Source organism: Balaenoptera acutorostrata, chromosome 4, assembly GCF_949987535.1.
Source record: "Balaenoptera acutorostrata chromosome 4, mBalAcu1.1, whole genome shotgun sequence".
NCBI classification, from domain to species: domain Eukaryota; kingdom Metazoa; phylum Chordata; class Mammalia; order Artiodactyla; family Balaenopteridae; genus Balaenoptera; species Balaenoptera acutorostrata.
In genome coordinates, this window is record NC_080067.1 from 138,326,196 (window position 1) to 138,349,022 (window position 22,827).

General features: G+C 40.5%; 1 protein-coding gene across 8 annotated transcripts in view; it reads right to left on the reverse strand.

The window, feature by feature from the left end:
- The window catches only part of TIAM1 (TIAM Rac1 associated GEF 1), a 407,741-nt gene that overhangs the window by 69,590 nt on the left and 315,324 nt on the right, over positions 1-22,827 (reverse strand). For all 8 annotated transcript variants that reach the window (XM_057545316.1, XM_028166880.2, XM_057545319.1 and 5 more), the window contains 5 exons: positions 19,706-19,852; positions 17,271-17,345; positions 14,636-14,806; positions 8,478-8,582; positions 1,126-1,207 (listed from right to left, as the gene is read on the reverse strand). In XM_057545316.1, the coding sequence (XP_057401299.1) occupies positions 1,126-1,207; positions 8,478-8,582; positions 14,636-14,806; positions 17,271-17,345; positions 19,706-19,852 (580 nt within the window). The remainder of the gene's footprint in view (positions 1-1,125; positions 1,208-8,477; positions 8,583-14,635; positions 14,807-17,270; positions 17,346-19,705; positions 19,853-22,827) is intronic.

Consider the following 22,827-nt stretch of genomic DNA (forward strand, 5'->3'; position numbering starts at 1 on the left):
AGAAAGAATTTCTTTTTTTGGTGACTGTCATTTCCTCAGCTAACCTCGCCCTCCTGACTGATCTAGCCCTGACACAGCATATGGGTTTCCCTATGTATTTCACTCAAGCACCAACTTCACTACTATCCAAGTCATAAAGTGTAATGCTAAGAAGACTAGTCTTAAATCTGTGGAAAGGATTACATACTTAACTACACCAGAATGTAGACAATAGGAAAGCCTTAACAGAGCAAGCCTTACTGCTGTTCTTTGAAAGGCCTACTTATCAGTTTGGCTCCTGGCTGGCATCTGGGAACTTGGATTCTGGGAGGGTTCCCAACACCCTAATGTAGCTCATTGTGTCTAAAATCTGTACAAACAACGTGGTTTGTGCTGAACACCTGCTTTCCTCCTGGGGGGCTGGAATTTTGGTATATGCTGGGCAGAGGGTGCCTACATGACCAGCCTCTCAATAAAAATCCTGGGCACTGAGTCACTAACAAACTTCCTACCAGACAACAGTTCACACGCATTGTCACAGCTTGTTGCTGGGGGAATTATGGACTTCTGTGTGACTGGGGAGGACTCTGGAAGCTGGTACCTGGTTTCTTCGCTCTTCACCCCATGTGCCTCTCCCTTTTACTGATGCTATTTTGTATAGTTTTGCTGTAATAAACCGTGGTCATGAATAAGCTGAGTCCAGTGGGTCCTCTTAGTGAACCAAAAAACCCAGGGGTGGTCTTGGGGACCCTGACTCCCACCAAAATAAGTTCCTTTAACATCATTTGTGAGGGAAAGGAGAATTAATACATATATTTGGGGGATAGAGGTACGAAAGGATAATTTCTTCATTACTAGGGTATATCATAAAATAAAATAATCTCCTCCCAGTGGATTCATTTCTTTTTTATTACAGGCGAACCCCGATGATTAAAGTTACAAAATTTAAAGCTGAAACCTTCATCATACCCAGGGTAAATATCTTTTTCCCCTTATTTTGGCTGCTCGGCAGAGCACAGAAGCCAGATGGGCTATCTGTTTTAAATAGGCCCCAAAGGCATTTTATTGAATTGTAAATAAGTGCATGTTTACACAGGAATTGTTTCAACGTGAAGAACACCAAAGATCAAAGAAAAAGAAACATACCATAATTATCACCGGCTGTATCTGACTTCTCAATCTGGATGTTCTGAGTGACTTTTGGACAAATTTCAATTTCTTTGTACAGCTGAAAATGACAAAGAGAAGCCTAATTAAGACTTCATTAAAAATAACTTAGGAATAGTCATCAATTTGTAAATCTATTTTTTCAGAATTTGAAATCAAATTCTCATCACATCCCAGTATTTTTCTTGAACTGACCCCATTAAGACTCAAACTGGAAACTTAAAACTCACATTCCCAGATTTAGCTCCAGTTCCATTTTCTAAATAAATTCCTTGACATCACTCTGTATGTCTTTTCCCACCCTATATCTATCGCACACCTGAAAAATAATGCTAAAGTAATCGAAAATCTTCAGTACTGGGGAAAAAAATTATTAACATCAAGAAGAGGTTATAAAGATCTTGATATGGGATCCATAGGAATAGGAGAAATCTCTGTGCTTCCATTCTCTTCTGTTCATATACCATTTTGGCTCAAAAAGTGCACAATAGTACAAATACGCAGAGAAAAATTATAGCATTAAAACAGACGACAGATTATATAAATGATAATATTCTCTTTTAGCCATTAGATTATACCAAATTACTGAAAACACTGAAGTACATAAATCAATCACCTCTCTCAGAAACCCAAGAAAACATGGAAAAAAAAATAAGAGTAACTGGCAGTTCACAGAGAAACTTCATTTCAATTAATTTAATTTATACTAGATGTCTGGACCTAGCATCATCATGGACGGTAACTTACGAAGGTTTTACCATGTGTTCTTGCCCCTTACATGCTCTCTATGAGACAAATGTGATCCCCATTTTACAAATGAAGAGAAAAAGGCTACAGAGAAAGTACTTTCCTAAGGTCAAAAGACCAGCCTGGGCAGAGCTGGGATTGGAACCCAGGTCTCACCGGCTCCAGCACTGAAGTTCTCCCCATTACACTATAATGCCTCCCAGACTGTTTCCTGGAGGGACTCAGGGGTACCACACCTTACTTCTTCAGTAAGTAAGCCAAAGGCCACTTCCAAAATTTGATAGAAATTCCAAAACAAATTAACGTGTCAAAGGCTCATATAGAACTTAAAATTTGTCATTTAATTTCAAAATGAAAATCTATTTTGAGCCAAAGTCAATAACAGAAAACTGTCCTTTAGCACTAAAGACAAGTCTCCGTGATTATTTAAACTTGCCCTCATCTTAGTCATTTGTCCAGAAATAATTTTGTTCAGACAAGTATGAAAAAAATGCAGGGTTCTTTCTCTTCACTTTCTTAGGGCAGTTGACAGGTGGGAGAGGAGAGCACAATGCTTAGGATTCAGGAGTCTGGAAGACAGGCTGCTGTAATACTAGAAAGCCAAGGGGTGGGGCAGGGGCTGGGATCACTGACCCAACGGCCTGGATCCTCTAGAACACCCTAACTTAATGCAGCTTCCACCAAATGCATGACTTAATGTTGAGGGCATAATTTCATGTGGTTTTCTTTCTATACTTCAGAAAAAGTTTCAAACCAATGCATTCTGAAGTTAGAAGAAATCAGTTCTATTAGATCTACTGATCTTTAGTTCAGAAAATTACAGTCACCAAAACTATACATACCAAATCTAATCAATTTTATGATTAATTTGTAATGTCATGGAATGCTCAATAAAATGTTATGAAATGTATTCACTTCGACGTATTTTGAAGCTTAGTTTAATTTTTTCCATTTCCTTGAGAGCCAAACTCTCCCCCTAGGTGGCAGTATATCACCGTTTGTTCTAATCATCTGGAAAATTCCAAATGGTTTTCCATAGATCCCATGGGAATTTAGCTTTGTAAATAAGCTTTCCTATTCTTTTATAATATTACCTCCTCTCTTCTTTGTAACTGGTGTGAAAGTCTTTGTGTTTTTTACCAGTTTCAGACAATAACTTAGTATAATATAGACAGGGCCCTTGGCCACGGTCCTTAGGCTGGCTGGACCAAAATTGGGTTTGGTAAAAAGCTCTAAAACATGTAAAATTTCAAGAAGGAGCTGCACGTTAAAATATATTTTCGATGCAATCATAATATCTGAAACCAGAAATTTTGAAATTTTGTAGTTTTAAATGTATCTTTAGCAAAGAAGTATCACACACATTCCATTTATTTATTAAATTTATTTGTTTATTTATTTATTTATGGCTGTGTTGGGTCTTCATTGCTGCACGCAGGCTTTCTCTAGTTGCCGCAAGCGGGGGCTACTCTTTGCTGCGGTGTGCGGGCTTCTCATTGCGGTGGCTTCCCCTGTTGTGGAGCACGGGCTCTAGGCGCGTGGGCTTCAGTAGTTGTGGCTCGCGGGCTCTAGAGCACAGGTGCAGTAGTTGTGGTGCACAGGCTTAGTTGTTCTGTGGCATGTGGGATCTTCCCGGACCGGGGCTCGAACCCGTGTCCCCCTGCATTGGCAGGTGGATTCTTAACCACTGCGCCACCAGGGAAGCCCCCTTTTATTTTTATTAAATCAGTGATGCTGCATGTTTCCCCTCTTTTCAAAAACCAGATTAAACACCACCAGACGTTAAGAAACAATCTGATTACCCTGGCACTTGAATTATCACGGAATCACATTCATTTCTTACCAGGTCTCCTTGGCGTGCCTCGTCCAAGTGACCATCACCCATGGCCTGAACAACAGCTCACTAGCCTCCTGCCTGCTCTCCCAGCTCTTTCCCTAAGGCCCTAAGGTTCATGGGCCACACAGTAGCCGCAGTGAGCCTATTAAGACAGGAGTCAAATAATGCCTTTCCTCTCTTGGGCTTTCCCTTCTCACTTGGGCCCTACAAGCCCTCCTGACCCCTCTGCTGCATCCTCCCTCCTTGTGCATCCAAACCCCTCCCCCACCCCACCTTCCCTCTCCCCACCACTCCCTCACTTACCCTTCTCAAACATGAGTAAACCACCTCTACCATCAACCCCCTCCCCTTGCCAGGCCTTACCCAGCTTTGTTTCCTGAGCCTAGAACACTTTCCTCCAAAATACCTCTATGACTCACTTTCTCACCTCAGTCACCACGCTGTTCAAACATCACATCTAAAGGAGCAGCACGATCGCTTTTAGATGTCTATCTTTCTCTGTCTGTTTGTCCTAACTTTTTCTTTCCCCGCTCTTAACATCCCGGGAAATATTACACATTTACTTGTTTTTGTTAAAAATATTTACATGTTTTTATATCTGTCTCCACAAACTTGAATGTATTTTCCAAGAAGAGTAGAGATTTTCCTGTGTATCTCAGTGCCTAGAACAGCTAGCACGGTGCCTGGCACACAAGAAACGCTAAATAAATATTTGCTGGAAGAATGAATCAATCGATCAATCAGTGTTTCTGCAAACTCTTTACGCCCACCTGTCACTTTAAGAAAAACAGATTTAGGGGCTTCCCTGGTGGCGCAGTGGTTGGGAATCTGCCTGCCAATGCAGGGGACATGGGTTCGAGCCCTGGTCTGGGAGGATCCCACATGCCGCGGAGCAACTAGACCCGTGAGCCACAACTACTGAGCCTGCGCGACTGGAGCCTGTGCTCCGCAACAAGAGAGGCCACGATGGTGAGAGGCCCGCGCACCGCGATGAAGAGTGGCCCCCGCTTGCCACAGCTGGAGAAAGCCCTCGCACAGAAGCGAAGACCCAACACAGCCAAAAATAAATAAATAAATAAATTAATTAATTTAAAAAAAAAAAAAAAAAAGAAAAACAGATTTAATATGGGTTTTCAAAAAACCCAGGGCCTCCATATTCATTAGCATTCTACAGATTGGACCCAATAACCAACTAATCATGAAAAAGTAGCCAAACGGGTATCACTTATATTAGCAAAGCAGATAAGTAGAGAAGTAGAAAACTAACTATTCATGGTCTTTCATGAGCAAAAGAATCCCCAGCCCCACCAAATAAATGCACTAGACTCTCCAAAAAGATCTTTAAGATGTAGTACACACTTTCGCTAATAACTATTGACCTTACTACTCAAGAATACTTGACAAAACAGTAGCAGAGAATGAAATGTTTTGGGACAGTCGTCTGTGAATGAGTCATTTTTCAGGACAGGACTTCAAACACCTGTGAGCTTCGCTAGTCCAGCAAAAATAAAATGGAGGTGGGTTATGGAAACCAATTAGCCATTGGTGGCCTGATACTTGTTCAGTAAGGGACAATAAATCAACTATCTGTAAAATCTCAAAAAGCATCCAAGAACACTGTGTGTTCAGAAACCCCCTGCCCTGGAATGACATTTCATACCAACTTAATGGTCGAAAGCACGGATTGGAAACCATGGACGTATGGATAGAATTCAAGGGGTCTGTGAACTGGGATGGTGAAAAAGCCTGAAATTTTTATATTCACTAACCTGTAACTGAAACTTAGCATTTCCTTCAATTATAAATGAACGGAGGCAACAAACACGGCAATATGAGCAATGCCTGTGACCTTGTCAGAAACAGAAATCACAGTTATTTTTATACCACATTCTAGTTGCTGCCAGTATCTCAAAATACCAGTTATGCGCATCACCACTCCAAAACAGTGGCAGGTGTTAGACCTACGCTGGGTCTTGTTATTTAACGAGCTAATAAGTAAGCACGTATATTATCTATAATTTAAAAAATATTTTTGATAACTATTTCAACACAATTAGGCCATAGGTAATCCTATGTATTCTATATGTTTCATGCAATTGAAAACATTATTCTGATATGGGACTTAGGGGCTTTTACCAGGCTGCCAAAGATATCCTAAGAACAAAAAAGTTTAAAATCTTGGTAAAAACAAGAGGTGCCCGTGAGTAATACTCACTCACAATCTGAACAGTAAAGTGAGTAAGACTATGGCATTTACTTCCTCAGGAATCTCAGAGTTGGAGACTTTCTGTAACAGGGCAAGAAAGAATACCATAATCTCTCCGTATTTTAGATTCTTTTTTTAAATAATTGTAATTATAATATGCATATAGCAGTGTAGATACAGAGTAAGTGTGGTACACCTTAGTCTCCTATACTGGATGAGACCGCACAATGGCCAAGACTTAAGAATAATAAGGGAGTCAATATAATTTCAAAAGGTATGTCTTAAGCATGTACTGTGTGTAAGATACGAAGGACATGGAAGTTGCTTAGGCGTGATCCCTGTCATTTAGGACAGAGAAGATTCATTAACTCTGAAATGCAAAATATACGATCTAATAGCTGTTCCAGTGTTACCAGCAAAGCACTTTCCTTTCTTAAGTAAGAAAAAGGGTTTTCTCTCCTCTACTCACAGAGCACAAAGTCAGGGCTTTCCCCATGCCAGAGAAAAAAATAAATCAGCCACTGTTAAAAGCACCCTCCTCCTGTGTGTTAAACTTAGTGATTTAAGTGATGGTTGAAAATGGTCATTTCGTTCTTCTATTTCGTGACATGATAAGAGTATAATAAAAGCACACCCTCTCTTATATTTCATTATAAACACTTAGAGGGACATGAGGGAAGTTTTTAAGATGATAGAAATGTTCTAAATCAGGGGTCCCCAACCCCTGGGCCACGGAACAGGAGTGGTCCACGGCCTGTTAGGAACCGGGCCGCACAGAAGGAGGTGAGCGGCGGGTGAGCGAGCAAAGCTTCATCTGTATTTGGAGCCGCTCCCCATCACTCGCATGACCGCCTGAGCTCTGCCTCCTGTCAGGTCAGCGGTGGCATTAGATCCTCATAGGAGCTCGAACCCTACTGTGAACTGCATATGTGAGGGATCTAGGATGCACACTCCTTATGAGAATCTAATGCCTGATGATCTGAGGTGGAGCTGAGGCAGTGATGCTAGCGCTGGGGAGTGGCTGCAAATACAGATGATCATTAGCAGAGAGGTTTGACTGCACAGAGACCATAATAAATCAACTGCTTGCAGACTCATATCAACACCCTATCGGTGAGTGGAAAGTGACAATTAAGCTGCATCTTATGGAGTAGACTAGACATAAGCAACACACTTCAGGTGTCACTGTCTCCCATCACCCCCAGATGGGACCATCTAGTTGCAGGAAAATAAGCTCAGGGCTCCCACTGATGCTGTATTATGGTGAGTTGTATAATTACTTCATTATATACTACAATGTAAGAATAATAAAGTGCACAATAAATGTAATGCGCTTGAATCATCCTGAAACCATCCCCCACCCCCCGGTCTGTGGAAAAACTGTCTTCCATGAAACAATTGTCCCTGGTGCCAAAAAGGTTGGGGACCGCAGTTCTAAATTATGACTGTAGTGCTGGAAACACAACTGTCTGTATACATTTGCCAAAACTCATCGAACTGTGTGCTCAAAATTGATGTTTTATTGTGGAGAAAGTAAACCTCAAAAAAAATTGATTAGAAACAAAATTCCCTACTAAACATACTAAATTTTAAATCACGCTTCCCCTTTTCAAAAAAGAGACTATACGGGTTTCAATTTTCAGTTCTGTTTTCTGTGGTGAAAGGCTGTCTGAAGTCATACTGTTATCATTCACAGATCCATGGCAAGAAGCTCGGTGGCCCCCAGAGGAATGACTAAGTGCAGAGAAAGAAGAACAAACTCCAAGTGAAGGGGCCTGGCTCCCAAAATGTTTCTTTCCTGGAACTGAAAAATGTACCCTTTGGCTAACAAAAAAGGAACTTGTCATTATTTTACCATGTTACCATGACAACCATTTACTGAGCATCTACTATGTGAACCATTATCTCTAATCTTTGCAAAATCCTAGAAAGTATTATCACCTCATTTTTTTTTTTGCCAAGACCACATAATTAGTAAGCAACAGAGTCAATATAAAAATCCAGATCCAGTTCAGGACCCAAGTCCCATCATGAAACTCAAACCCACGTAAGTGTGCCCAAGAATCTATATAATAAATACAATTCCAAAAGGCCAGGACACATAATTAGATGGCAGCTTTTTCACCCAACAGGATTTCACCCACCAATTTCAACATGCAGGGAGAAGTCATACAAAATCGGAGTTAGTACTTTTTATCTGACAACAGCCAGCTCACCTTTGAGTCACCCATTTAAAACATAAGACTGTCAAAGCTACAAGGAAAGCTAGGCATAATAACTAAAATTCTATCTGAGAGTCAGTTCTGGATTTCAATTTTTCATGATAGCACAGCATCATTCCCTGCATAAACTAAGGTGGCATTTTCACTCTGCAAAAATATTGTGATACGTAAGGCCATCTCCACAAACTTAAGAGCGCTGAATGAGGCTCATTTATTTTAGAATTTGTTCCACTCCACCAACCACAATTAGCATGAGCACACATATAATTTAAAAATAGTCTCCTACAGCATGTACTTGGACAATAGACATAAACATTACCAGCTCATAAATGTCCTCCTCGGGCTTTGGCACGTAGTGTTGCATTTTGTTTTCTATTAGAAATTTCAGGCGCAGGTAATGAGCAGAATGATCCAGTCTATGTGCCTGGGACCAAAACAAAAAAAAAAGAGGAGAAGAGAAAATGTCTTTCCAATAGTAAATAGACGTAATTAGATTTCCACTGATACATTGTCATCTATTCCTGAGAATAATGGTGATTTGTTACTGAAGGGAGGTATAAAATTTCTATACTTCTTACAAGGTTTACACCCAAAACCCAAACTTTAATTTTCATTGAATATATTAATAATATCCCATGGGTGTCTTATGATCAATGGAAACAAAAAAGTCACATCCTCACTTCTGCCTATCTGATCCATTACGCTCTTTAACACTGGGTTTGCAAGAAAACCTATCAGACCCAAAAGGCCTTTAAACATAATTTCCAACATACATAGGTGATTAGAGAAGAAAAGTGACAAGAAAGGCAAGGAAGGATTTACAGTGACAGAAGAAAGCTGTGCCCAGGCAAACTTATTTTTTTAACCACATGGGGACACTGGGACAGTTGTTCACAGTTCATTTGCAAGTGAGTCGGTGTATAGACAAGGCATTTGGATTTCAGTCTTATTTATATACACCCCGAGTGAGACTCCCTCCGGGGGCAGCGAAGACAGGCATGTGTCCAACTTTGGAAACACAATGAATGACTTGCCCAAAGAAAACAATTCTAAAGCAGTTAAGGATTGAAATTTCCAGGCCTTCTCCACTGGTCAGGATGGGTCAAATGATTTTTTTCTATCTAGGAAGTCATTCGTGAATTAACTTTGTGGAAAAGGCAACAGTGGAAACATGGTTTTATAACTAACATCCTCAATTCACATTCAAGAAGATGCAGAGGAAAAAAGAAAAAAATGCTCTTCAAAAGTTACATGGCAAGATGAAAACGTATTGCTAGAGAGAAAATGTTTCCATCAAGTCTTTTTTTAAAGCATCCTTATCTTTTAGAGATTTATCCTGAAGTACTAGTAGATAAAGATACGATGTCTGGAATCTGCTTCCAAAATCATTCAGAGCAGGGGGTGGGAGTGAGTTAGTAAATGGATGAAACATAATTTGATATTATAGAACCTTGGTGATGGTGACACAGAAGTTTATTACATTATTCCCTACTCTTTGTAAATTTGAAGTTTTTCATAAACATAAAATCTCTTCACACCAAAAGCTCAACTGATGAGAATTATTTCAAAATAAGTGAAGTTAATTTTTCACTGGTTTAATGCTCTTTCTGTTTACCTTCTTCCCCCCGGCCCCAAATTTTAAAGCCAAACTAAGAACATTCTAATAATTATTCCAATAATAGTCATTCAATTACACCTAACAAATTCTGAAGTGTGCCAGATACTGTGTGAGGCAGTCTTCAGGAGTGTGGGAAGGGGCTTGCAGAACATGGAAGTTGGGGAGAGTGGTGACTTTGCCTCGTAATTAAACACACATCCAAGACAGGGATCCTGCATTAGAGAAAAGCACAGTTATGGAAAGTAGAAGTGAGTTTGTTCTAAACGCCTAGCAGAATGATAAAGAAGTTTTCTATAGTGATTCTTGGGAACCTCCAACGTGTATCCTATTCTGAGTAACGTGATAGTCTGAAGCCCACCATCCGAACACAGGCACCATTGAGGCAGCACCTTCCTTGCACCTGGCTTTCGGGTTTTCATTATCGGTACTGAAAACCAAATGCTCAGTGTATGTCAGACCCAGATCATTGATGTCAAATACCCAGGGTGGATGGGTAAGCCAGGGAAGCAAAAGTAGGGAAGTTTCAAAGTGTGCTACCTACTGCTTGTCAAAGGCCGCCGAGACAAACAACAAAATAATAATACTTAGGGTGCTACGATAAGCAAGAAAAGTTTCCCTCACAGAGATAAAAGCTGCAAATGCTTCCCACCGATCTAGATCCCCACTGAAATCTTTAATTAGAAGCAAAATATTTTGGTTCACCATCTGTTTCCAACTGAGGTGGGAGGGAAAGAGAAATGAAACTTCATGGGGTCTTGGTCAACAGGAACAAATCCACCTGGAAACCTTATCGTCATCATTAATCAACACTTTGTAGACACTCCCAATGGGGCTGCCACTTAGACAGTCTTCTGGAAACCAGACCCAAATAGCCACCTCACCTAAGAAGCTTCGGGCTCCTGAAACCTCAGTAAGAAAGAGAGATGTTTGGTGCCACGGGCAGGCACCAAACGTCTTAAGGTGGTCCTGATGGAGACATCATCCCTTAAATGCTCCATGCTGAAAACATTTATACAGATGCACAGAGAACGCCAAACAACGGCCGACACCTTGAAGTGTTAAACAAAGCAAAGAGAACAGAGCAACAGGAATAAGGGTGGTTCTGGCCGTCTGTCCTCCCCTCCACCACTGTATTTTTCAAACTTCCTTAAGTTACAATGTCTTGATAACTTTGAAAAATAAAAATGAGCACATGTAACAAACATAAAAATTATAATGATCTTATTTGTAACCCAAGAGCCCGTGGTTTGGTCAGTAAATAGTTACCTTAAAAATGGGACTTTGGATCAATATACCCATGTGTCTTATCATTTTGGTAAATGTTTCTCAATTATGAGCCCCCATTAGTCATGGCTGGTCTAACATAAAGGGAAAATCCTAATGAATTAACTAAATCAGATCATCAGAACTCTCAAGAATTTCATGCTCCTCCAATATTTACAAGTCAGTATCAAGGCAGGTTGAACAACTTACCACGTTCACAATACATCTATGTGCAAGAAAAATTCCAAATATTAATGAATATTTTTAGGTAGTAATTCTAAAGATTCGGCCTGCTTTACACTTGTAAAATGTTCAATTACAACGCAAGAGAAATTCAGCTGGGAAAACAACTTAAATGGTCCAAATTTGTTTTCCAATGTTCATTTACTTAAGTTACATAGAAAGCATTTGATTCATTTTGAGACAATGCAATCCCAAATCATACCATAAGACAAATGTTATTTGTTTAGTTGGCATGTTTTTAAAATTTTTCATCTTCCTATGACTCCTTCAAAGGATGAAATAACAAAACATAATGTAGGTCTTTTCAATAAATAGTTTGAGTCCATTAAAACAGAGAATAACATGATCTTGAAATCCACCAATGTTTTTCTCTTCCATTTCTCCTCATATTCTTCCATTTCAATCAAACTTCTTCAGGAAACATAAACGCATGCAGCTAGGATATACAGAGATCCACGCATGCGCGCACACACACACGTGCATACACACACACACAAAGTGCTACTGCAGAATTTCCAAAATACTTATCCTCCCCTTCAAGGTGATTTTTATTGTTTTTAATGCCCATGGTTATTAGAATATCCAAAGCCACAGGTCTACAGAGTGAAGCCATGAAATAAATGCCCATGGTCACATGTGAATAATAACAATGAGTATGAATAAATGAATTTCTTTGCAATTATTTTAGTAACTGCAATGATCAGAATATGTCCACAACCCATAGGGCAACACGGTTACCTGCTATATTTAGCAACAATCACTTTCATAACACTCATAACATGAATTGCACATGAAATGTAGATCTTGAAACAGTTACTATACCAGAACTTGACTGGTGCTCGGATGGCAGATGACAAACTGATGTGAAATGATGTGGATCAGACAGAATAGGAAAGAGAATGGCTGAATGCAAGAGACAGAAGAAAAAGATTGATTATTAAATATTAGAGAAAGCACCCATCACCAACGTTGAGAATGACAATAAAGAAATAAAAGACAGACATTCTGACAATCACCGTTGTTTTCAGTCCCTCCTCCAAGAGAAAAAAAAAAATTACTCAACATTAATCAGATCATTAATAACATGTGGCACTGTTTTCCCCATTATCTCTTTCCCTCTGAAGAATAAAATCGGCTCCACTAATTACAATAAAGTGTTTTCCAAAGAAGCAGCAAGCTTTAGAAGGTACCTGGCTCCAAGCACACTATATAATTTATCCTACACAGGTGCTTTTCTGGAGACCATCAATTTCTTAAAGTGCACACAAAATTTTTCTGTTTTTAAACTCAAGAGATGTAAGCTTGTTCCACACCTTATTTTTTTTTTTGTCTTTATTTCTATGTTTTGGGGAAAGAAACCTGAGGATTCAGGAAAAACTGGGTGGGATGACCTTTTCTTGTTAAAGAAAGGGATGTGTGTCGTAATGATGCCATTAAAACCCTGTCAAGTGACAGAAATAAACCCTTTATAGGGGAACTGGTCTAACTCATTATCTAAAGATGGTCTCTAAGTTGCCACGACAGTATTATTCCTCCCTGATTCCCTTAGTTTCTATCAAAGCAAAAGCTTGAAAAGTACCTAAAATCACTATTTTCCCCACTCACTATTCAATTTTCCACCAATCAATGTTTATTGCTAAACTCTGACCTACCCTCTGATACCTGCTGGAGTCTAAAGCCAATGTACACAGGAGGCTCCAAAGCAATGCAACTCCTTGGAAGGACCCTCCAGAGTTTGGCTTATACAAAAAGCCCGGAGTCCTACTTCTGACACCTTCAGCTGCAGTTCTGTGAATACTTCCCACAGCTCTGCAGAATATTAATGGGTCTCTAAAGAATCGTGCTAATCTATAAATAAAAGAATGCAGAAATCCTCAATAGACCAATTTTGTTAAGTAATTAAAATGAAAAATGTGAACAGAAATACCATTATCTTTAAAAAGCTAGAATGCGGGTACATGAAGGAGTCAAAGCATGCAAGAGTGCGTCATTTATTTTTAACACCCATGTGGGAGCTGATTGTAGCTTTGTCCTGAAACAAATGGTCCTTCTACTTTTCCTCCACAGAAGACGATCCAACAGGCTTATCTGAGCCAGAGTGTTCCATTTCTCCTTCATATGAAGCCATATTTTTCCTTTATCAAAGCCCTAGCGATTTATTTTTTTAAGAACAAAAATTGCCGATTGCAGAATTATAGAACTGAGGTAGTGAAAGTTATTCCACATTTATAAACCACTGTGTTGAATGAGGAGGTCCAAAAATATCACTGTATTCATCCAGCTTCTTCTAGGATAAAATGATGACAGAAAAGGTTTCCACTTTCCCATTAGTGGCCTCAGAGAAGACCATTTCACTCCCCTAAGAATATATTCTAGATTCTTCCACCCCTTACGGACCATCCTTCCTGACGACTGACAGTTCTTGTGACCATCCACTTGGCACAAAGGGATACATCTAAGTTTGGAGCAGCCAGATATGGATTCAAAACCTCCTTTGCAAGTGATGATGACTGTGATGTGAACTCAGGCAAGGAACTAAGGCTCTCTGAGCCTTGCTTTCTCCATCTGTACAATGGGGACGTATCGTTCTTGCTCAGACTTGATATGACTACTAAATAAGACTATTAATGCTATTAATTATGTAAAAGAAAAACAGGCATGTTAGGAAAGCTCCTTTCTTTCCTCTTTCCCTTCCCTCACTCAAGGCAATCCAATTCATCCAGCTGTCCTTCAGGGAGAAAAAAAAACAACAACAAGAAACAGGGATTACCTTGAAAAAGATCAAGAAGTTTCTACAGCGTAAGGTAAAAACAGAGGAAGTGAGCTCAATCATTTGTCTCTAAAAAACAAAAGAGGCTAATTGTATGCTCATAGGAAGAGGAATTTCTCATCATGGAGGTCAAATTTATATTTATTATTTCAGTTTTCCCCAACCCTAAAGATGCCCGTGTATGAGTTACTGTCAAAAGAGCAGGTTACAAATAGTGCACATAATATGATGCCAAAATGTTCACTGAGGTGATTTCTGAATTGTAAGTAAGGGTGCCTTAATTTTCTGCTTTGTTCTTTACCTGAATTCTCTAAAACTTGTGCAATGAGCATGTAATATGCGTATCGCAAATCTATCAAGTACACATGTTGAAAGAAGCTACTTAAAAGAATCCCTCTCCTCCCAGCGCTGAAGAATTCACTTCCATTTATTATGCATATTATCACAAAGAAATCCAAAGCTGCTCTGAAATGAAATGGAGATGTTCTTTAAAGTGCCCTCCCCTGCCCTGCTTCTGAGTGTTCATGGATTCCTCCACTGCATTCTGTTCTTCTCAAGAAAACAACCCCAAGTAGCCTCATACCTTGCAGATCAGCTCCAGGGCGTCCCGGGCCGTGTCCCCTGGCCGGACGACTGTCAGGACTGGCTTATTATTTGGCAGACAGAACCAGGACGGAGTGAAATACTCGTGGACCCAAATGTCACAGTCAGGGTTGTGCTGGTGGACGCTGGGTAAGACCATTTCTTTCTCCCTCTACGATAAGAAATAAAGTTAGCAGAGCAGCAAGTTAGTCTCTCAAGATCTTAGATCCCCAGATGGCACACAGGAATTATCCACTCCAGTGAAAAGGGCCCAGGGCAGAAGTGGTGGTAGTGGTGAAGGATAGAGGAGCTCCTCCGAGAAAAGAAGAAATTATAGAGAAGGGAGCTTTCCGGAGGTAGGCAAGATGTCTCAGAAAAGAGACAGACCTCACACCTGACCCACGGCATCCACGGGTGGGCATTGCATGATTGAGTGGGTTTCAAAATTGGAAGAAAGAAAGAAATGCAAAAAAAAAGAAAGAAAGAAAGAAATGGGTTATCCATTCGGTTCGGCTTTATTGCTATGATTTCTTCCACAAACCCATTTAAATTCAGAGCTGAGATTCCTCCAGCAAAGCCTATCTACCATGTGAGCTATATGTTTCAAAGGCAACCACGAGGCTCCAAAGAAATTTTTAAAGAAAACATGATGTTCTAGCATTACCTATTGATAAGCAGCCCCATTTTTGTGCTCACATTTGACATCTGGTGTAACTCTGGGAGAGAGACAGCCTCAATTCCCAGATGAGGCTCAGAGAACTTCAAAGATGAGCTCTCTGGCCTTCTTAGGCTGTTGCCATCACTCCATCCTCTACATCAGGGAGTAGCACCAAGTTTCTAAGGGTGGGAGGAGCCGTGTCCTACGTATACACTCCAGCAGCTGGGTTATATCTAAGCCAGCTAAACAGCTAAAGCTAAAAACACTCCATAGATGGATGAAATATTAGGAGCCTCATCTCTCTGAAATAAGCAGAGAAATCATTCCATTAGATTTTAGCAATGTAAAAATAATACTGATGCTCAAAATGTGGTTTACATCCAGGCCACGGATTGGTAAATACGTATCTACAGATTACTGAAAATTTGGTGCTATCAGCAAATTATAAGAAACAAGTTTCCAAACGAAGGCTGAGAAGTAGTAACATAACAACTTCCATACGTAAAAAGAACAGATCCCAGAATGGGGAAAATATTTTTGTAAAGGCTACTAAACTAAATTCAATTGAGAAGGCAATTTCAGCTCTGCCTTTGAATGGTGTGGCTTTCATAGATAAACTGAACCCCAGGGAAGGAACCGTCAGAACGCAATCAACTTGCCCAAATCCCATTAACTATAATTGGACTCTTCCCAGTCTGTCCCCACATGCCACCTTAAATAACTGCCCTTAGCACTACATCAGCCCAAGTTTTGCATCTAACCTGCTCTTTGAGAACAAGGCATTCCAGCCAAGGAGGAGGATAAAGGGGTATCTTGGAAAAACACAAAAGCGACACAGAAATCCAATGGAACAACTTTTGCAGCTTCCAGGATCTGTGTGCCTGGGGAAGATTAAAAGTGCACTAATAATGGTATGCAAGATGAATTAGCTAACTTCAGAAATGACTACATGAACATCAAAAACATCTATGCTTGGACTGCACATAAGAACAGCAATTTAAGTTCATCAGAAACAGATGCTCAAAGAGAGTGCTATGGATGGGTATTTCCAAGGACAGCAGCCTTTATATCCACGATGACATAATCCAGCAGTAGTTTAGGTATCAAAGGGAGAAAAGGCCTGTCCACGGCCACTCTTATCCCCCCTCCCCCCAAGAGCCAGAACTCCCCTACTACACTCTGATTTTGGAGGCTCAGCTCCATCTAGAACGAGGGGCAAGCCACTGCTTGGCTGCATGGCAACCGAGAGCTGAACTCTTGTCAAACTGATTCTGAGTCCAGGAACCAGAGGATCATACCAAGCCCACATTATCAACACCAGAATCCCCCCACTGCCCCTAGCAAAGAGGCCACTTGTATCATCATTAGGGTCTTTAAAACGAGGAATGTCCATTTATTTAGAGGCTGAAAAAAAGTGGCCTAGAAAAAAAAAAATCAATATTCTTTATGGGCTTTCAATCAGAGCAGTTTGAAAGACCCTTTTAAATCCAAGCACAAGGTTGAATCAAGTCTGGGGATCTTTAATCGAATGCTTGTCTTGGGAGGCAAATGCATTTTTCTTTTAAAGAACAAACTATCAGAACAGTTCTTTGAAATTAATTGAAGCAAAAAAGCAGCATGTGTGGGTAGAGAGGGAGGGCAGTAAGAACTCACCTCTTGAGAAGAAAGCTGTATATGAGAGGAATTAACAATGGCATAGAATATTCTGCTACCCAGTACCCCAATTTCCTCTTATATTCTAGATGGAAACTTCAACATTCAAATGATAATTATTGAAAATGTTATGTCAGCAGGAGAATATTCTTACTGTTATCAAGTTTTCCGTCTCTTCTCAACCTGTTACATAATTTTAAAGGACCGATCATTTCAGTTTTTAATACTGAGTGTACTTAATTTTAGGATCCCAAGAAACCACTGCATTGTGTAATGTTGATGTATTTGTGGTACTTTTAGAAAAGGAACATGTGTTTATTTTTACCTTGCCATCTGGAACAGTGTCATCAAATATTCCCTCTAAAGATTTCTTTACAGCCTCAGTTCCCTCACCGAACACCTGCATACACAAAAGTATCATCTTAAAAAGAAATCTGGGCAAAAGGGCAAATGAAGCATGAGAAGGGGGATGGAAAACAGGCCTGACTATTAGAAAACATTACAGAAGTTTCAGATACTCTTACATCAAATCCTGAAGTAGGTAAAATAATTTACTAGCCAAAAGACAATGCAAAACATCCCTCTATCTATAACAGATCACTTCCCACGTCTTGGACAATTTTTTAAAATTGGCTTTAGATCTGGATAATTCATCTAAATTTAAAGAAAATAAACTTGCAAATGCAATGAACCAGATTCATTCACAGTGAAGAATTTCAGCTACAGCATCACATACCTAATCAGAAACTTATCAATAATAATTAGTTTACTTTTTACCTCAGAACCTGAGAACATATGTTTATAATTATATTACCATAACACCAAGGAAAAGTTTCTTATTTAAAAAATAGAAACTTGTCTATCCTTTGAAATTTAATGAATGCTGCTAACTTAAAGATATGACTAAAATCACATCAGGGTACCAATGCCACTAGGTAGTCAAAACCTAAACACATGGGAAAATTTCATATATTTGCTCTCAACTGATTGTGTACGGTCGGTATAATATACACGGTTAAGAAAAAGTCTTTGCCACAATGCAAATGAGATATTTAGAAACATACAATTTTTATCCATTTCAAAGTACTAAATTAACACGTAACTTTCTATTGGTATACTTACGGCTAAGTAAGAGGTTTTTTTAAACTCTTACTGTAAGAGAGAATAACAAGAATTGTTTGTAAGACATTACATGGTCCTTTGATTGAAAGAAAAAGTTAAAACATTCTCTTGGATTCATTTAAATTCAGGCATATGTTTCAGCAGCAACGGATTGTAACATAAGTGGGCACCCATAAAGTAGAAGCACACAGATGAACTAAGGCTTTTAATAGAAGAGAAATTCAACCCAAACTTCCAGCTGCGAACCCTGACATATATTTACAGTGTTGGTCTGAGTCACCTGCACTGCCAAATGATGCACACAAAATGACACCACCACCTCCTGAAACAAGGGGGGAAATGCTGATTGTTAATGCCACCCTTTTGCAGGTTTAATCAAGAGCCATCAAGTCTCTTGTGCGATTTTTCCGATGAAATATCGACTTTCCTCCAAACAGTTTCTTCTTCGGATTTACACAGAAGCAAAACCCCAGGTAGCAAACTTGACGATGCTCTACTCTCCCCAAAGACCAGAGAACAAACTGCATGACTGTTCAGCCTCTTTGCATTGGCTCATCGGGTCCCCTGCAAGTTCCACCAAGGGTCCAGACACTCCAGGTGGAAACAATGAGTGTGGTGGTCCGCTAAGGACGTAGTACATCAGCTTTCACGATTAATTTATTTTTTAAATGTCAGTTCTTAAGTAAACGAATGGCTGAACTGGTCGAACAAATAATGAGATCTTTTTTACTGAGTCAGTCAATGGACTTCTCACTTTGCCTACAGGCTCAGAGTGAATAGGTCAAATTGGCCATCCTAGTCATGACCTCAAAATGCTCAGTGCCTCTACAGCTCATGGATGGGACATTCTCCTTCTCCTGAAAGACAAATCTCTATGTTCTTCCAGTCCTGAAAATCTGAAGCAGCTCTGGAACCGCTTGTTTTTCAAAGGCAAAGAAGGCAGATGACAATGACAATGGAAAGAGAGTTTCCCAGAAGTAGCTCCAGCAGGAAAGTGGGCTTAGCTAGTAAAAAAGTCAAAGCAACGAGGCCAGAGCATTTGGTTATCAGAGGCCCAAAGAGGCAGCACCCTCAGTGGTGCCACTCACGATGCACTGAGGTAGGTCCCCTTCGAGCCCTGGTACCTGGGTAGTAGAAGGGAGTCACAGCGGTGAGTGAGCGCTCTCGGATTCCTGGCTCCTGATGTAAGTCGGCAGAAGAACTGCCCATTTAATGTCAACCCCCAAAAGTCAAGGGCAAAGAAACAATCAGATTTCCCTGGAGGCTGCCTTTGATCCAGCGCCAGAGGCAGCTTAAAAGACTGCTCAGGTGCCCACTTGGCTTCATCAATGAAGCCCTGCTTTTCTTCTGAAAACTCAGCAAGAAGTACACTTTCAGTACGTCTGTAATTACCCAGGGTTTGGAAAGGTTGCAGGTGGGAGACTGGAGCTTGGTGATAGACTAATAGCAGAGTTCAATGTTATGGGTATACGTTATCTATTTAAAGCATCTAGCACAACTAACTTCTTTGCGTCAGCTAGTTGATGTGATGTTAACACTCGGTATCAATCAAGGAACGACGCACACACATGCACACCCCAAAGTGAGATGTCCGTGGAAGCAATCTACGCTTGCTTTCTCATCCACCCTGGAACCTACCTGATTGATGCTTGGGCGTCCCTGCTTCTTTTTGGAGGTAGTGTCCAGACCCCAAAGAGAAGAAAACCTGCTCCTTCTCTTGCTGGCAGATCTGGACATGGCCTGAGTACGTCTTCTGACTCCAGTTTCACCAGTGCGAGCGGCCACCTGAGGAACGGCAAGAGGGGACATCAACAAGAGATGTGTCAAGACCACTCACCTGTTCCCCAAGCCCCCCTCTAAGTCCCACCCTCCAAAAGCTCCTTCCCCTTCATGCCAGCCAACCCTGACCCCACCATCCAAAGCATTTCATCCATGACTTACACATATAGGGACTCTGAGGGCCCTTCCTAGATTCAAAATATAAACGCAAGGTTGGCAAACTCAATCACTGACTGAAAACATCAGTAAAAATACGTAAAATAGTAATAGAATGTATGCTAGGTTTCCAAGAATTAGATATCCTTCTGGTCACATTCCTGAACTCCAGCATCAAGTTAAACTAACCAAACTTTCTTGAGATTCTCTCCAAATGGTACAGAGTTGTTTCTTCACGCTAACAAAAAATGATGGCTGAGTGTCAGCAAAAATAGTGAAGACAGCACATTTTGGTTCCTGTGATTCCATATTGAATCTAAATTTACCAATCTCTTCTATTTAGTTTTCTCAGAATTACATAAAATCACTTTCCTTATTAGGCAAGTGATAGCTGTCCCCCAATATCAATGTCCCTTCTGCCTTAGTCAGAGAAACCCCAAATACAGCTGATCATCTGGCTGCCCGAAGTGGACTTATTTTCCTTGTAGCAGGGCATGGGCTTGTGATGAAGTTCTGGTCAAGCGGAAGCAGAAGGGTTACACTAAGTCCCCTATATATGCACCTTCAAGTTGCAAACTTTCAAAGATGCGAATGTGCATCTAGTTCCAGCGAGGAACCAGAACCTGAGCCATCAACATCAGGTGTGAGTAAAATTGCAGCCCTCCGTCTCCTATTGCTGACGATCCTTCAGCTCTACCGTCTCCCACCTCCTCTCCCTCCTCCAGTCAGTAACTCTTCTTGCCTGTTCACTCGATGCCAGCCCCTGTATGCCAGCTGTTGCACTGTACTACTATACTTTTCAAGGTACTGTACTGTAAGATTAAAAATGTTTTATTTTTTGTGTTTCTTTTTTATGTATTATTTGTGTGAAAAGTATTATAGGGGCTTCCCTGGTGGCACAGTGGTTGAGAGTCTGCCTGCCAATGCAGGGGACACGGGTTCGAGCCCTGGTCTGGGAGGATCCCACATGCCGCGGAGCAACTGGGCCCATGAGCCACAACTACTGAGCCTGCGTGTCTGGAGCCTGTGCTCCGCAACAAGAGAGGCTGCGACAGTGAGAGGCCCGTGCACCGCGATGAAGTGGCCCCCGCTTGCCACAACTAGAGAAAGCCCTCACACAGAAACGAAGACCCAACACAGCCAAAGATAAATAAATAGATAAATAAAAAATTTAAAAAGTATTATAAACCTATTACTGTACAGTGCTATACAGCCAATCGTATTAGTTGGGTACCTAGGCTAACTTTGTTGGACTTCGAACAAATTGAACTTACGAATGCACTCTTGGGACAGAAGTCGTTTGTACGTAGGGGACTTACTCTATTTGTAATTTCCAGAAATGGTCCTTGAAGGGAGGGGGTTTTCCATTATCCTTCACTTTCCTCCTTCCCCAAAACATGAAAACCACCACTATTAATGTTTTGCTTACATCCTTCCAGACTTTATTTCCAAGCAAATATCTATATAATCTTTTTACAAAAAATGGGAATGTACTAAACGTATTTGGCAATTCTGTCATTTTCACTTAAAATATGGTATGCATCTTTTTATTAAAACAAATTTTAACTTCGGAAAAAAAAATTGTATTTTTTTTAAAAAGAAAGCTAAAAACTCTGTTGAGATATTTGCAAGGTGCCAGCAACCCAGACGAATAGCTCAGTATTGCAGAAGGGAACATGCCAAATCTAAATCTGCCACTGTGATCGCCACTCAGGCATATGCAGGATGTCTATGTGGACGCCATACAGTCTGCCCAGGCAATCCTTCAGGCTTGAACTTTATACTACAGGTTGTAAGCAAAGTCCCAGGAACTTGAGGGCACTTCTGCTAGGAGGTCTCAATAGGCCACCCACGGGCTCTCCTTTCAAAAGAGGGAGCGTCAGGAGGTACAGCGATTGGACTAGAAACTTCCCCGCCTGCTCTTTGTCGCTGGAGGTGTATATCTTGGAACCTACTTGTCATAAATTCCCACACGGTCAACTCCCAATGTGATGGCTGCCAGCTGGCAGCATTCTCAGGGATGAATACTGTTGGCTAACACAGGGGACCCCCCAGCAGTCAGCACGTTGGTTACAAGGCACACCCTTCTGGGGTTTTCAGTATTGACAGGGTAAACACCCTGGAAGCCCCATGGGTAGATTGGCAAAGACCCCCATGTCTATCAAAAACAGGAATCAAAACAGTTTCTCTACGAGGGTATTAGGAAAGTTTTGGTCCCAAACAAAAAAGAAGAGGAGGGAGCTGAGAGGTCTTGTATTTTCTCAGCCTAGCACATAAGAAAACCCAGATCAGGGTATGTGAAAATGTGGTACTCAAGACAATGGTGGGAAAGCGCTCCCAGAAAGAGTTCTAACCCACTATTACACTCAAGGTGTTGTAGGGAACAAAATCAACAAAGGGCACATGTTTATGTTAAATATGTAAACATTTTCTCTTCTCCATTTTCATCACTTTCTAAGCTAAAGTTAAACAAAGGTTGTAAAAGGAATAAATGATAATGTGCTGACATACATAGATGCTCACGTAACTATGTCAATATCAGTTAAGCTTATCATCACAAAATGATGCTAAGAACGTGATAAGTATAAATGGTATTAAAGCTAAAAATTCTAGAAAAAAAATATACATGTGGTCTCATATTTATAAATAGACACATATACACATACATGTAGGCAGATACACACACATACCCAAACACACACACATTTGTCCCTCAGTATCCATGGGGAATTGGTTCCAGGACCCCCGAAGATACCAAAATCCTCCCATGCTCAAGTCCCTTATATAAAATGGCATAGCACTTACATATAACCTACATAACAATC